The sequence below is a fragment of the Pleurodeles waltl genome, chromosome 2_2 (genome assembly GCF_031143425.1).
Source record: "Pleurodeles waltl isolate 20211129_DDA chromosome 2_2, aPleWal1.hap1.20221129, whole genome shotgun sequence".
Lineage (NCBI taxonomy): Eukaryota > Metazoa > Chordata > Amphibia > Caudata > Salamandridae > Pleurodeles > Pleurodeles waltl.
Window position 1 is genome coordinate 454310659 of NC_090439.1, and position 15120 is coordinate 454325778.

Consider the following 15120-nt stretch of genomic DNA (forward strand, 5'->3'; position numbering starts at 1 on the left):
AGTCGAGAAAAGGTTCCAATATGTTGAGAGTGGCAAGAATATTGCCCTCTGGGACTGCCAAATGCCATACATTGCTGGAACTTTGTCAGCAAATAAGAGGGGACATACCAGCCCACTGCCTAGTGACCACATTGTCTTCTCAGGGCACTTTTCTGAGTGCAGAAGTCTACAATTTCATGTTGTCCAGACAGACTAGTTACTGCATTGTCAACATTTTAATAACAACGAAAGCAGATATTCCCCAAGAGGATCTACTAACTCATGGTATGTTGAACTACTCATTCAATAATTATCTGCATAGCTAAATGACAGAACCCACAGAAAGCACTTTGTTTAGCACATCCTTCTCATTTAACAATGCATGTAATAATTTTAAGACTGGTGCTTCCTAACTAGCAGGCCATAATTTTGGGGAAAAAAATGTTGGGCACTTCTGCTTACGCTCTAAAAATATATATTGTGTACATGCGAAAAATGATATTTGGGTGTGTATTTTTTTTTTTATTTGTTATAGCTTGTGCAGTGTGCATTGCTCTTAGGTAGAGTAAAATAAGGCATGTAATTGCCCCAGCATGCCTCACAATATCTTTAGGTGAAGATATAGCCTGAAATACAAGCACAATATTAAAAAATAATATTAATAATAATAATAATAATAATAATAAAGGCACACGCACATGAGAATCAGGTTATCTCGCAATGAGAAAACCAAAAGCACTGTAATGTGCTTAGAGAAACTGCAATCAAAACAGATGAGTATTAATAATTTCAAAATCCAACAGCAAAACGTTCAATAGTACCTACAGCTGGACCCACTGTACCTTGGTAGAATCTGCTGTCACAAATTCTGCATTGAATATAATTTCATTGGAACGGCATCGACTTTTCATATCAGAATATCGCTGTTTGCATTGCTGAACTGACACATCCGCAATATCTATAATAGAAAATGCATATATATTTTGCATTTTAATGTTAGACAGAAGGATTAGAAAATATAGTTATAAAAAAAAAAGCACTTTCAACTCCAGGTGTCCGCGATATAGGTCTTGTGCTGCACAAACAGCTCAGGATTAGCAATAGCTCCTTCAGAAAAATAACTAAAAAACTCACCTTTCCTACTTTCTTATTTTTTTCTGTGAAAACTCCTCCATGCCAAAGAGTGGCTGAAGTTGATTCAATTGAAAGAACTGTGCTATGCAACAGGTCTGGTATCATTCAGAGACTTTAAGACTGATCACAGCCCTAGGATGGAACATAGAGACAGAGCAGGACTCACCCTGAACTTGACTCATATGTTTACACTTTAGCTTCCCTGCTCACCCCTTGCCTGTTCTTCACAAATTATTATATAGTCTTTGTTTAGTACTAAGTCACAAGTTTCAAAACACTCTAATAGTGTTCCTGATCTGTGTCCATGTTACATAATCAGACATCACTCATGGAAGTGGACCGAAGGAACACTGGTACAGTGCAGCAACACATCTTGTCCATTTGAAAAATAAGGCAAGGTATTGTAGACACAGACATGTCAAACAGCAAAAGAATCAGCATAAAATATTTAAAAAGTGTGCTGAAGCAGTAAGATTCATCAAGGATGATAAACGTAGGGAATGGAAATGATAATCTGTGAAACAAAATAACTGGACACCTGGCCTAGCAAAGATTGCTTATAACTAAGCTGAGCTCAACTAGTTCAGACGATCAGTGGACCTCCCGAAATTATGATTTGTTTTCTGAAGTTTAGCTCACTCTGTAAACTCAGATATTCGGGTAGTGATGTTTGGGACTGCTGAAACAGTTTTAGCAAATAAACTAGAAGATCACAGTTGTTGTCTGTGCCCGTCCACAGGACGCATGCCAAATTCACGGATGCTGCTAAAGAACTATTCCAAGATGCAAGAAATAAAGTGAAGAAATCTTCCCACTTAAGTCTTGCAGTCAAAAAAATGGAGCATTAAATAGCTCAGTAGAGTATGCAATTGCATTAGAGATCTGGTTATAACCTTAAGGTCACAAATTCAAACCTAATTGCTTTTTACAACAGTTAACAGCACACTCAATAATGCTTATTTTAAGGACCTGAAAAAGTTGAAAGGCTAAATCCTCACTGCCTGGATTAAACCTAATAAACTTGCACTAACACACAGAACACCCACATATCCCCCTCTTCCCCCCAATTGCCAATTTTTAAGACATTTTACCATGTGACAAAAGGGGTTACAGAAATGCGTACAAACTCTGTTGCAGACATTCAACTCATCTCCTTATATTACAGTAATTAGAGATCTTTAACACTGCAGGTCGTGCCTGAAACCACTAGGCCCTCAGACGGGGAGTATAGGTATAACAGGAATAAAAACATAAGTACCAGAAAATAAATGAAAAAATGCCTCACTTTATGGAATAACTGAGAAGAGAAAAGTAAAAGCAGCAATTTCATTGAAAAGACATGTTCTTACCTGTACAAACAAGCTTGTCAATCCTGCCTTTTCTCCACTTCAGCAAATCTCCCCCTTTGCCACATCCAAGATCAAGCACTGTGATATCTCTCCTCTTCTTCTGTCGCACCTTTTCAATAAATTCTCCTGATAGAAGTTGAATGAAGGGGAAATTATCAGCTCTGAACTATCAAGTAACCCATTGCATTCTCACCTTGCAAACAAAACAGACTTTCAACAAAGTTCACAGTCTCACGCCACACAATACAGTTTGATGGAGGCATGGGTTCAAAATTAAACCCTATAGACACTAGATTCTGAAATAACACTGTAGGAAGTTGGCTCTGTATGCACTATTTCAAAGTAAGGAATAGGGGTCAGGACTGACTGGTCTGTACCAGCCTGCTGCTGAGAGACGAGTTTCTGACCCCATGTGGTGAGGGCCTTTGTGCTCTCTGAGGACAGAAACAAAAGCCGGCTCTGGGTGGAGGTGCTTCACACCTCCCCCCCGGCAGGAACTGTAACACCTAGCAGTGAGCCTCAAAGGCTCAGTGTAGGAAGTTGGCTCTGTATGCACTATTTCAAAGTAAGGAATAGTATGCACAGAGTCCAAGGGTTCCCCTTAGAGGTAAGATAGTGGCAAAAAGAGATAATACTAATGCTCTATTTTGTGGTGGTGTGGTCGAGCAGTAGGCTTATCAAAGGAGTAGTGTTAAGCATTTGTTGTACATATACACAGGCAATAAATGAGGAACACACACTCAGAGACAATTGCAGGCCAATAGGTTTTTGTATAGAAAAATATATTTTCTTAGTTTATTTTAAGAACCACAGTGTAAGGAAATGCCTCCTTGGCATGGTTACCCCCTGACTTTTTGCCTTTGCTGATGCTATGTTTTGAATTGAAAGTGTGCTGAGGCCTGCTAACCAGGCCCCAGCACCAGTGTTCTTTCCCTAACCTGTACTTTTGATTCCACAATTGGCACACCCTGGCACCCAGATAAGTCCCTTGTAACTGGTACCTCTGGTACCAAGGGCCCTGATGCCAGGGACGGTCTCTAAGGGCTGCAGCATGTATTATGCCACCCTAGAGACCCCTCACCCAGCACAGACACACTGCTTACCAGCTTGTGTGTGCTAGTGAGAACAAAATGAGTAAGTCGACATGGCACTCCCCTCAGGGTGCCGTGCCAGCCTCTCACTGCCTATGGAGTATAGGTAAGACACCCCTCTAGCAGGCCTTACAGCCCTAAGGCAGGGTGCACTATACCATAGGTGAGGGTACCAGTGCATGAGCACTGTGCCCCTACAGTGTCTAAACAAAACCTTAGACATTGTAAGTGCAGGGTAGCCATAAGAGTATATGGTCTGGGAGTCTGTTTACACGAACTCCACAGCACCATAATGGCTACACTGAAAACTGGGAAGTTTGGTATCAAACTTCTCAGCACAATAAATGCACACTGATGCCAGTGTACATTTTATTGTAAAATACACCACAGAGGGCACCTTAGAGGTGCCCCCTGAAACTTAACCGACTATCTGTGTAGGCTGACTGGTTCCAGCAGCCTGCCACACTAGAGACATGTTGCTGGCCCCATGGGGAGAGTGCCTTTGTCACTCTGAGGCCAGTAACAAAGCCTGCACTGGGTGGAGATGCTAACACCTCCCCCAGGCAGGAGCTGTAACACCTGGCGGTGAGCCTCAAAGGCTCACCCCTTTGTCACAGCACCGCAGGACACTCCAGCTAGTGGAGTTGCCCGCCCCCTCCGGCCCCGGCCCCCACTTTTGGCGGCAAGGCCGGAGAAAATAATGAGAATAACAAGGAGGAGTCACTGGCCAGTCAGGACAGCCCCTAAGGTGTCCTGAGCTGAGGTGACTCTAACTTTTAGAAATCCTCCATCTTGCAGATGGAGGATTCCCCCAATAGGATTAGGGATGTGACCCCCTCCCCTTGGGAGGAGGCACAAAGAGGGTGTACCCACCCTCAGGGCTAGTAGCCATTGGCTACTAACCCCCCAGACCTAAAACACGCCCTTAAATTTAGTATTTAAGGGCTTCCCTGAACCTAAAGAGTTAGATTCCTGCAACTACAAGAAGAAGGACTGCCTAGCTGAAAACCCCTGCAGAGGAAGACCAGAAGACAACAACTGCCTTGGCTCCAGAAACTCACCGGCCTGTCTCCTGCCTTCCAAAGAACTCTGCTCCAGCGACGCCTTCCAAAGGGACCAGCGACCTCTGAATCCTCTGAGGACTGCCCTGCTTCGACGACGACAAGAAACTCCAGAGGACAGCGGACCTGCTCCATAAAGACTGCAACTTTATCCAAAGGAGCAGCTTTAAAGAACCCTGCAATCTCCCCGCAAGAAGCGTGAGACTTGCAACACTGCACCCGGCGACCCTGACTCGGCTGGTGGAGAACCAACACCTCAGGGAGGACCCCCGGACTACTCTACGACTGTGAGTACCAAAACCTGTCCCCCCTGAGCCCCCACAGCGCCGCCTGCAGAGGGAATCCCGAGGCTTCCCCTGACCGCGACTCTCTGAAACCTAAGTCCCGACGCCTGGAAAAGACCCTGCACCCGAAGCCCCCAGGACCTGAAGGACCGGACTTTCACTGCAGAAGTGACCCCCAGGAGTCCCTCTCCCTTGCCCAAGTGGAGGTTTCCCCGAGGAAGCCCCCCCCTTGCCTGCCTGCAGCGCTAAAGAGATCCCTTGATCTCTCATTGACTTCCATTGCGAACCCGACGCTTGTTCTAACACTGCACCCGGCCGCCCCCGCGCCGCTGAGGGTGAAATTTCTGTGTGGGCTTGTGTCCCCCCCGGTGCCCTACAAAACCCCCATGGTCTGCCCTCCGAAGACGTGGGTACTTACCTGCTGGCAGACTGGAACCGGGGCACCCCCTTCTCTCCATTGAAGCCTATGCGTTTTGGGCACCACTTTGAACTCTGCACCTGACCGGCCCTGAGCTGCTGGTGTGGTAACTTTGGGGTTGCTCTGAACCCCCAACGGTGGGCTACCTTGGACCAAGAACTGAACCCTGTAAGTGTCGTACTTACCTGGTAAAACGAACAAAAACTTACCTCCCCCAGGAACTGTGAAAATTGCAGTGTCCACTTTTAAAATAGCTATTTGTGAATAACTTGAAAAGTATACATGCAATTGAAATTATTCAAATTTCCTAATGTACTTACCTGCAATACCTTTCAAACAAGATATTACATGTTAAATTTGAACCTATGGTTCTTAAAATAAACTAAGAAAAGATTTTTCTATACAAAACCTATTGGCTGGATTTGTCTCTGAGTGTGTGTACCTCATTTATTGTCTATGTGTATGTACAACAAATGCTTAACACTACTCCTTGGATAAGCCTACTGCTCGACCACACTACCACAAAATAGAGCATTAGTATTATCTCTTTTTACCACTATTTTACCTCTAAGGGGAACCCTTGGACTCTGTGCATGCTATTCCTTACTTTGAAATAGCACATAGAGCCAACTTCCTACACACAGGTTCAAATTCTACATGTAATACTTTGTATGAAAGGTATTGCAGGTAAGTACTTTAGGAACTTTGAATAATCACAATAGCATATATACTTTTCAAATAAAACATATATAGCTATTTTAAAACTAGACACTTAGTGCAATTTTCACAGTTCCTAGGGGAGGTAAGTAATTGTTAGTTCTTGCAGGTAAGAAAAACCACCTAAGGGGTTCAATGTTGGGTCCAAGGTAGCCCACCGTTGGGGGTTCAGAGCAACCCCAAAGTTACCACACCAGCAGCTCAGGGCCGGTCAGGTGCAGAGTTCAAAGTGGTGCCCAAAACACATAGGCTTCCATGGAGAAGGGGGTGCCCCGGTTCCAGTCTGCCAGCAGGTAAGTACCCGCGTCTTCGGAGGGCAGACCAGGGGGGGTTTTGTAGGGCACCGGGGGGGGGGGGGGGGACACAAGTCCACACAGAAAGTACACCCTCAGCAGCGCGGGGGGCGGCCGGGTGCAGTGTGCAAACACGCGTCAGGTTTGTAATAGGAATCAATGGGAGACCAAGGGGTCTCTTCAGCGATGCAGGCAGGCAAGGGGGGGGGCTCCTCGGGGTAGCCACCACCTGGGCAAGGGAGAGGGCCCCCTGGGGGTCACTCCTGTACTGGAGTTCCGATCCTTCAGGTCCTGGGGGCTGCGGGTGCAGGGTCTTTTCCAGGCGTCGAGATCTGGGAGTCAGGCAGTTGCGGTCAGGGGGAGCCTCGGGATTCCCTCTGCAGGTGTCGCTGTGGGGGCTCAGGGGGGACAACTTTGGTTACTCACAGTCTCGGAGTCGCCGGGGAGTCCTCCCTGAAGTGTTGTTTCTCCACCAGTCGAGTCGGTGTCGCCGGGTGCAGAGTTGCAAGTCTCACGCTTCTGGTGGGAAATGCTGTTGTCTGTAAGTTGCTTCTTTGGAAACAAAGTTGCAGTCTTGGGTGAACAGAGCCGCTGTCCTCGGGAGTTCTTGGTCCTCCTAGATGCAGGGCAGTCTTCTAAGGATTCAGAGGTCGCTGGTCCCTGGGTAGAGCGTCGCTGGAGCAGTGTCTTTAGAAGTGGGGAGACAGGCCGGTAGAGCTGGGGCCAAAGCAGTTGGTGTCTCCGTCTTCTCTGCAGGGTTTTTCAGCTTAGCAGTCCTCTTATTCTTAGGTTGCAGGAATATAGTTTCCTAGGTTCTGGGGAGCCCCTAAATACTGAATTTAGGGGTGTGTTTAGGTCAGGGAGGGCAGTAGCCAATGGCTATTAGCCCTGAGGGTGGCTAGCCACAGAGTGACAAAGGCACTCTCCCCATGTGGCCAGCAACATGTCTAGTGCCCTGGTGCCCTCACCTATGGTATAGTGCACCCTGCCTTAGGGCTGTAAGGCCTGCTAGAGGGGTGACTTATCTATACTGCATAGGCAGTGTGAGGTTGGCTTGGCAACCTGAGGGGAGTGCTATGTCCACTTACTCGTTTTGTCCTCACCAGCACACACAAGCTGGCAAGCAGTGTGTCTGTGCTGAGTGAGGAGTCCCCAGGGTGGCATAAGACATGCTGCAGCCCTTAGAGACCTTCGCTGGCATCAGGGCCCTTGGTACCAGGGGTGCCAGTTACAATGGACTTACCTGGATGCCAGGGTGTGCCAATTGTGAAAACAAAAGTACAGGTTAGGGAAAGAACTCTGGTGCTGGGGCCTGGTTAGCAGGCCTCAGCACACTTTCAAATCAAAACTCAGCATCAGCAAAGGAAAAAAGTCAGGGGGTGACCATGCCAAGGAGGCATTTCCTTACACCTTACCTGCACCTCTGCACCCGGCCGCCCCAATGCCGTCAGGTGACACCTGTTGGTGTGGTTCTGGAAAGTGCCCACTACTTACCTTTGCTCCCTGACCTCGAAAGCTGTTACCCATGTGCTAAACATTGTGTTTCCTATATAGGATATGTAGGAAGTTGGCTCTGTATGCACTATTTCAAAGTAAGGAATAGTATGCACAGAGTCCAAGGGTTCCCCTTAGAGGTAAAATAGTGGCAAAAAGAGATAATACTAATGCTCTATTTTGTGGTAGTGTGGTCGAGCAGTAGGCTTATCACAGGAGTAGTGTTAAGCATTTGTTGTACATACACACAGGCAATAAATGAGGAACACACACTCAGAGACAAATCCAGCCAATAGGTTTTGTTATAGAAAAATATCTTTTCTTAGTTTATTTTAAGAACCACAGGTTCACATTCTACATGTAATATCTCATTTGAAAGGTATTGCAGGTAAGTACTTTAGGAACTTTGAATAATCACAATAGCATATATACTTTTTACATAAAACACATATAGCTATTTCAAAAGTGGACACAGTGCAATTTTCAACAGTTCCTGGGGGAGGTAAGTTATTGTTAGTTCTTGCAGGTAAGTAAACCACCTACGGGGTTCAAATTGGGGTCCAAGGTAGCCCACCGTTGGGGGTTCAGAGCAACCCCAAAGTCACCACACCAGCAGCTCAGGGCCAGTCAGGTGCAGAGTTCAAAGTGGTGCCCAAAACACATAGGCTTCAATGGAGAAGGGGGTGCCCCGGTTCCAGTCTGCCAGCAGGTAAGTACCCGCGTCTTCGGAGGGCAGACCAGGGGGGTTTTGTAGGGCACCGGGGGGGACACAAGTCAGCACAGAAAGTACACCCTCAGCGGCACTGGGGCGGCCGGGTGCAGTGTGCAAACACACGTTGGGTTTTCAATAGGTTTCAATGGGAGACCAAGGGGTCTCTCTAGCGATGCAGGCAGGCAGGCGGGGGGGGGGGGGGGGGCTCCTCGGGGTAGCCACCACCTGGGCAAGGGAGAGGGCCTCCTGGGGGTCACTCCTGCACTGGAGTTCCGATCCTTCATGTACTGGGGGCTGCGGGTGCAGGGTCTTTTCCAGGCGTCGGGATCTTAGAGTCAGGCAGTCGCGGTCAGGGGGAGCCTCGGGATTCCCTCTGCAGGCGTCACTGTGGGGGCTCAGGGGGGACAACTTTGGTTACTCACAGTCTCGGAGTCACCGGGGGGCACTCCCTGTAGCGTTGTTTCTCCACCAGTCGAGTCGGGGTCGCCGGGTGCAGTGTTGCAAGTCTCACGCTTCTTGCGGGGATTGCAGGGGTCTTTAAATCTGCTCCTCTGGAAACAAAGTTGCAGTCTTTGTTGAACAGGGCCGCTGTTCTCGGGAGTTTCTTGGTCTTTTGGAAGCAGGGCAGTCCTCTGAGGATTCAGAGGTTGCTGGTCCTGGGGAAAGCGTCGCTGGAGCAGTTTTCTTCTGAAGGAGGGAGACAGGCCGGTAGGGCTGGGGCCAAAGCAGTTGGTGTCTCAGTCTTCTCTGCAGGGGTTTTTCAGCTCAAGCAGTCCTCTTCTTTGTAAGTTGCAGGAATCTGATTTCCTAGGTTCAGGGGAGCCCCTAAATACAGAATTTAGGGGTGTGTTTAGGTCAGGGAGGGCAGTAGCCAATGGCTACTAGCCCTGAGGGTGGCTACACCCTCTTTGTGCCTCCTCCCAAGGGGAGGGGGTCACATTCCTATCCCTATTGGGGGGGATCCTCCATCTGCAAGATGGAGGATTCCTAAAAGTCAGAGTCACTTCAGCTCAGGTTGCCTTAGGGGCTGTCCTGACTGGCCAGTGACTCCTCCTTGTTTTTCTCATTATCTCCTCCGGCCTTGCCGCCAAAAGTGGGGCCGTGGCCGGAGGGGGCGGGCAACTCCACTAGCTGGAATGCCCTGTGGTGCTGGAACAAAGGGGGTGAGCCTTTGAGGCTCACCGCCAGGTGTTACAGCTCCTGCAAGGGGGAGGTGATAGCATCTCCACCCAGTGCAGGCTTTGTTACTAGTCACAGAGTGACAAAGGCACTCTCCCCATGTGGCCAGCAACATGTCTCGAGTGTGGCAGGCTGCTAAAACCAGTCAGCCTACACAGGTAGTTGGTTAAGGGTTTCAGGGGGCACCTCTAAGGTGCCCTCTGGGGTGTATTTCACAATAAAATGTACACTGGCATCAGTGTGCATTCATTGTGCTGAGAAGTTTGATACCAAACTTCCCAGTTTTCAGTGTAGCCATTATGGTGCTGTGGAGTTCGTGTTTGACAGACTCCCAGACCATATACTCTTATGGCTACCCTGCACTTACAATGTCTAAGGTTTGGCTTAGACACTGTAGGGGCACAGTGCTCACGCACTGGTGTCCTCACCCATGGTATAGTGCACCCTGCCTTAGGGCTGTAAGGCCTGCTAGAGGGGTGACTTATCTATACTGCATAGGCAGTGTGAGGTTGGCATGGCACCCTGAGGGGAGTGCCATGTCGACTTACTCGTTTTGTCCTCACCAGCACACACAAGCTGGCAAGCAGTGTGTCTGTGCTGAGTGAGGGATCCCCAGGGTGGCATAAGATATGCTGCAGCCCTTCGAGACCTTCCCTGGCATCAGGGCCCTTTGTACCAGGGGTACCAGTTACAAGGGACTTACCTGGATGCCAGGGTGTGCCAATTGTGTAAACAAAAAGTACAGGTTAGGGAAAGAACACTGGTGCTGGGGCCTGGTTAGCAGGCCTCAGCACACTTTCAAATCAAAACATAGCATCAGCAAAGGCAAAAAGTCAGGGGGTAACCATGCCAAGGAGGCATTTCCTTACAGGATAACATTGAGAGAACACTGAAAGTTGTACTAAGTGTTGATTTCTGAATCTCCAAAGTATTTAAGTTGGTCTCTGATTTCTTCTTTGAGTGTGTGCCTAATTTATTGCCTCTGTGGGTACAACAAATGCGTAGAACTACCTTCCGATAAGCCTAACTGCTTGCCCACACTACTACAAATAGAGCATTAGTCCTATCTACTTCTGCCTCTGCAAAACCAATGGGGGGGTCTACCTCAGTGTCTGCACAGTGTACTTCATTTCAGTGCACTAGATAGAGAGCCATCTTTATGCAGTGTGGATCTTGATTTTTTTTTTTTTATTCCAGACAAAGATAAGCTAAAATGGATGGTAGCTGGGCGTAGCGCTGGATGGCATTTGGAGTTAGGTCCTGGAGGATACTCATTTTCACTCCCTCAAAGGTGATGGTGGATTTGTCTGTTACAGCCACCATAATGAGTATATTTTGTTTATACAAATGGAGGCAGGTAAGAAGGTCTTGGGGGTGTACCAGGGACCCCAGCTGGCCTGTTCGCTCTACGAGTGCGGTCTAATGTTAGGGTGTCGTCCTTCAACTCTGGTGCTATCTGTCGGAAGAGCTGCAGTATGTATTCCTCCAGTTCTGCAATGTCTTCTCTCAGCGTCCCGAAGAGTCTCCAGGAGGTACGGGTCACTGGTTGCTCAGCCAGCAGATCGTCGGTGAGAGACGTCGACACCAAGAGTTGTTTGTCTTTTTTTGCAGGGGGTTTGTACAGCAAGTCTTTCAATGAGGCATCTTTCTTGGCCCAGTGCATAGACATGTTACAGGATGGAAAGAGATGAGCTGGGGCTCAGGAGCAGGTCACCAGTCTTCACTACGTGTTGCACCTTCAACTGCACATTGCGCCTCACACTTCAACCCCTCCACGTGCTCAGGTGGAAGGTCCTCCCTCTGTACTTGGTTAGAGCATCTAGTGTGGCACTTGGCAGTGGCATGGCCTATTCACCATGCTTGTCTGGACACCAGGCATCAGGTTGCTTATATTGCAGTTGCTATATTCACAGGCATAGGTGTGTGGCATGACCAGGCATCCCATTGTATAGGCCGAACAGCTGGGGAAATCATGCCCTGACGGGACTAAAATCTGAGCTGCAGGTCTCTTCCCGACACAAATGGCAGCTGATTTGTTCAAGGTGTACCAATTTTTGTGCAAAGCAGGAGTAATGGAAACAGTCCCGCGCCTGCTGGGCAGACCGCCCAAAGGCCAGCGAACTCTGCCCCCTGCTCATCGGTTGATACTGCGGAGATCCATGCCACCTGGTAGATTCGGGCAGGCTCCCTGTGGCAGTTACTTGATACAGCAATGTGCCGCTTTGGAGCAGCTCCTCAGGCACCATGCTGCTTCACATTTGGTTCTTCCAGGTCTGTAGCCAGGCAGTGAGCCAGCTATATTCAGGGTCCTTTGGGGGGCCGCAGTGAGTCGATAAAAGCTGTCTCTCTCCTGGAGGTCAGGTGCCAGCTCTCGCCAGGCGGCCACCATTTTGGTTCAGCAGCAGCTGTCTCCTCACGACTTGGGTCGCCAGCCCTGTGCTACCTGCCGTTCACATTCCAGAGCCCACACTCTGCTCCGTTGTGTCCTCCTGACATTTCAAAGACAGACTGTCAGTAGGGGCCCAGAGGCGCCACCAGAGCTCGTTCTTTACGGTGGCACGGCAGAGGGCCGGGCATTTGATCCTACACGGGTGCCATTTTCGCCATGCCCTCTCTATTTATTCTTAAATGTGTATAAAAACACTAATTAGATTGTTTTTTGAGTGAATCTAAAAGCTGCCAGTCATGACTGAAAGACTCAAAAACTGCATGGATTGACAGGTAAAGGGGAGTTTAAAAAGAAAGGAATTTTAGTGATGAGGTTTAAACAGCAATAGATACGCACAAGAATGATACTAATTTTTGCATGTTTTCATATAAAAGCATTGATTTATCATCATTTGGCGATCATATCATTGAAACCTGTCAGGCATCCAGGTATTAAGTGTACATTTATCTGATAAATAAATGTGGAATAGTAGTTTCAGCTTTGATTTCTTTTAACAAAAGGCAAAATAAGTATGAAGAACGACAGATAAATTTGACAAAGAATAAATATGGATAAATATAGATGGAAATGTCAAAATAAAACACAGACAGACCTACCTATAATTAAAAACATGTAGTAATCTTTAAGAGGACAAGAGCGCTCTTACCTATGAGAATGCTCTTCATCCAGTTATTAAAGTTCCGGAGGAAGAAAATGCGACTTTGGCTGCGCTGTTCCAGACCACACTCCTGAAGCTCGTTGTAATGAGCAGCAACTTTTGATCCATGCCCTTCAAGCCTCTACGTACAAAAAGAATGCTTTAGAGAAAGTAAACACCAGTCTCACCAAGTACAAGGTTTTTTAAAGCACCCTTTAAATTTAATTGGAGGACTAACCTAACTCTTAAAGAGACTCATGGAATGGTGAACACAGAGTTATAACAGAAACAACTAACAGCAAAATTAAAAGAAGATTTTTCTTTCTTCATGTGAAATAAAGCTTAAGGGGATATGGAGAAAAACTAGGAAAGAAGAATAGGGTTCGATTGCAATCACAATTTAGCATGTGGCATTGGTGCTAATCAAAACATAAAGGCAAGCTATAAGTCTAGATATATTGCAGTCTGACATTAATGAGAAAAGCAGTAACGGCACAACCAATAGGTCAGGATTTAATGTGCTATACATGCTCCATATACTCATTAAAGCCAAGCAGAAAAGTGAAAAGGTGGACTATATTGAAGGCTCCCTAGCTTTTGACACAGTCTTGTTTTTATTCTTACTGAAAATAAAATTTGGATGGCATGGGGCCTTCAATAAAGCCCTTCTGTTTTTTTCCTCTAACACAGCAAGGAAGGAAGGACTACAAATGAGACTACCTGGCCAACGGACCTTCGGTTAGCATTTAATAAAAATTAAACCACACGGAAGTCTCGGAAACCTTCATCATAGCCGGCCTTTCAATTATAGGAAGCGGTAATTAAAGAAAAATATATATATATTCCAGTCAGCTTCATAGAGAGACCACTGGAGGCAAATAAGCACAAAGTAAAGAGAAGGGGTGGGGCAGGGAGCACAAGAGAAGGGTTAACAGAGAGGGGACTTGATAAGGAGACCACATGAAAGAGCAAAGTGGAGGGTATGAAGAACCAAAGACTGGTTTGGGGGTGAGGGGGGGGGGGGGGGGGGGGGAGGGGGCTGGTGGGAAGAAGAGCGACATGGAGCACACTGAGAAAAAGTAAGGGCTGAATATAACAAGGTGGCACAGTGAGGTGTTGAGGAGTGTTGTGAATATTATGTATTTTCTCTTCTGGAGGAAGCTGGCCTGGTGTGTGGTGGAAACCTATGGTACTTACACCAGGTCCAGGTATCCCCTCTTAGTGAAGTGCAGGCAGTGTCTAGAAGCCAGGCTCTCGAGGTAGCTGTAGATGAGCAGCCAAGGCTGATCTAGGAGACATGCAAAGCTTGTGCAATACCACTGTATTCACACAGCATTTACACACATGAAAGAAAACACTCAGTTGTACAAAATTAAAAGGTACTTTCTTTTTGGAACAAATCACCACAAAATACTAGACAAGTAACTGACCCTTAGGAGGCAAGTAATACTCTAAATATATACACTCGTAATCAGAAACAGGCATAGAAAAGGTTAGAAAACAGTGTAAATAGTAATAACCAATAGAGACCCTAAGGGGAGCACAAACCATATACTAACAAAAATGGAATGCGAACAAGGTACCCCCGGTTAGGTAAGTAAAATGTGCAGAGGTGAGCTCGGCGTACTAGAAACCACAGAGTTAAGTAAAACAGTACCCCCCCCAGCGACCAGGAGTGAAAGAGTAAAACAATTGATTTTCCCCAAACCACCCAAAAGGAGGAAAAGAAGAAAATGAAGACACCCAGAGAGGACTGCAAGAAAACCAGCGGTGGATTCCTGAAAAAAAGAAGACCTGTGGAGAGAGGGGACCAAGTCCAAGAGTCATAGTGGAGTCCAGGAGGAGTAGTAGCTACTACCCACCCAGCTGTGGATGCAGTAGTTGGTCGCTGGTGATGAAGAACAGGTCAGCACTGCAGCCCTGTAGCCGAAGAAGTGTTTCTGATGGATGCAGAAGGAGTCCCACGCTGGAAGGAAGATTGCAAACTGGCGTTGGTGCAGGAATTCCACCAACTAGCCTTGGCTAAGGCAAACTCATGGTTAGTGGAAAAGCGGTGTTGCCAGGGACCAGCAAGGACCAGGAGGACTCAACCCAGGAGGGGGAGTCACAGGGAACCATCAGCATTGCAGAGAGTCCACAGGAGCAGAGACAGCACCCAAAGGAGACCCATAGGACGGGGTCACAGGAGTCGCAGAAGAAGCCCATGCAGCACTACAAAAGGGGATCCCATGCCACAGGAGGCTATGCTTTGCAGGATGGAGTGCTGGGGGTTGGAGCAACACGTCACCTGAAAATCTTTTGGAAGAGATGCAAACAAGCCTTG

The 15120-nt window shown here is 47.4% G+C and overlaps 1 protein-coding gene across 2 annotated transcripts in view; it reads right to left on the bottom strand.

Annotated features, from left to right (window-relative positions):
• The window catches only part of RNMT (RNA guanine-7 methyltransferase), a 152195-nt gene that overhangs the window by 124933 nt on the left and 12142 nt on the right, over positions 1-15120 (bottom strand). For both annotated transcript variants that reach the window (XM_069219918.1, XM_069219917.1), the window contains exons 3-5: positions 12807-12939; positions 2463-2588; positions 822-937 (exon numbers count right to left, since the gene is read on the bottom strand). In XM_069219918.1, coding sequence (XP_069076019.1) covers positions 822-937; positions 2463-2588; positions 12807-12939 — 375 coding nt within the window. The remainder of the gene's footprint in view (positions 1-821; positions 938-2462; positions 2589-12806; positions 12940-15120) is intronic.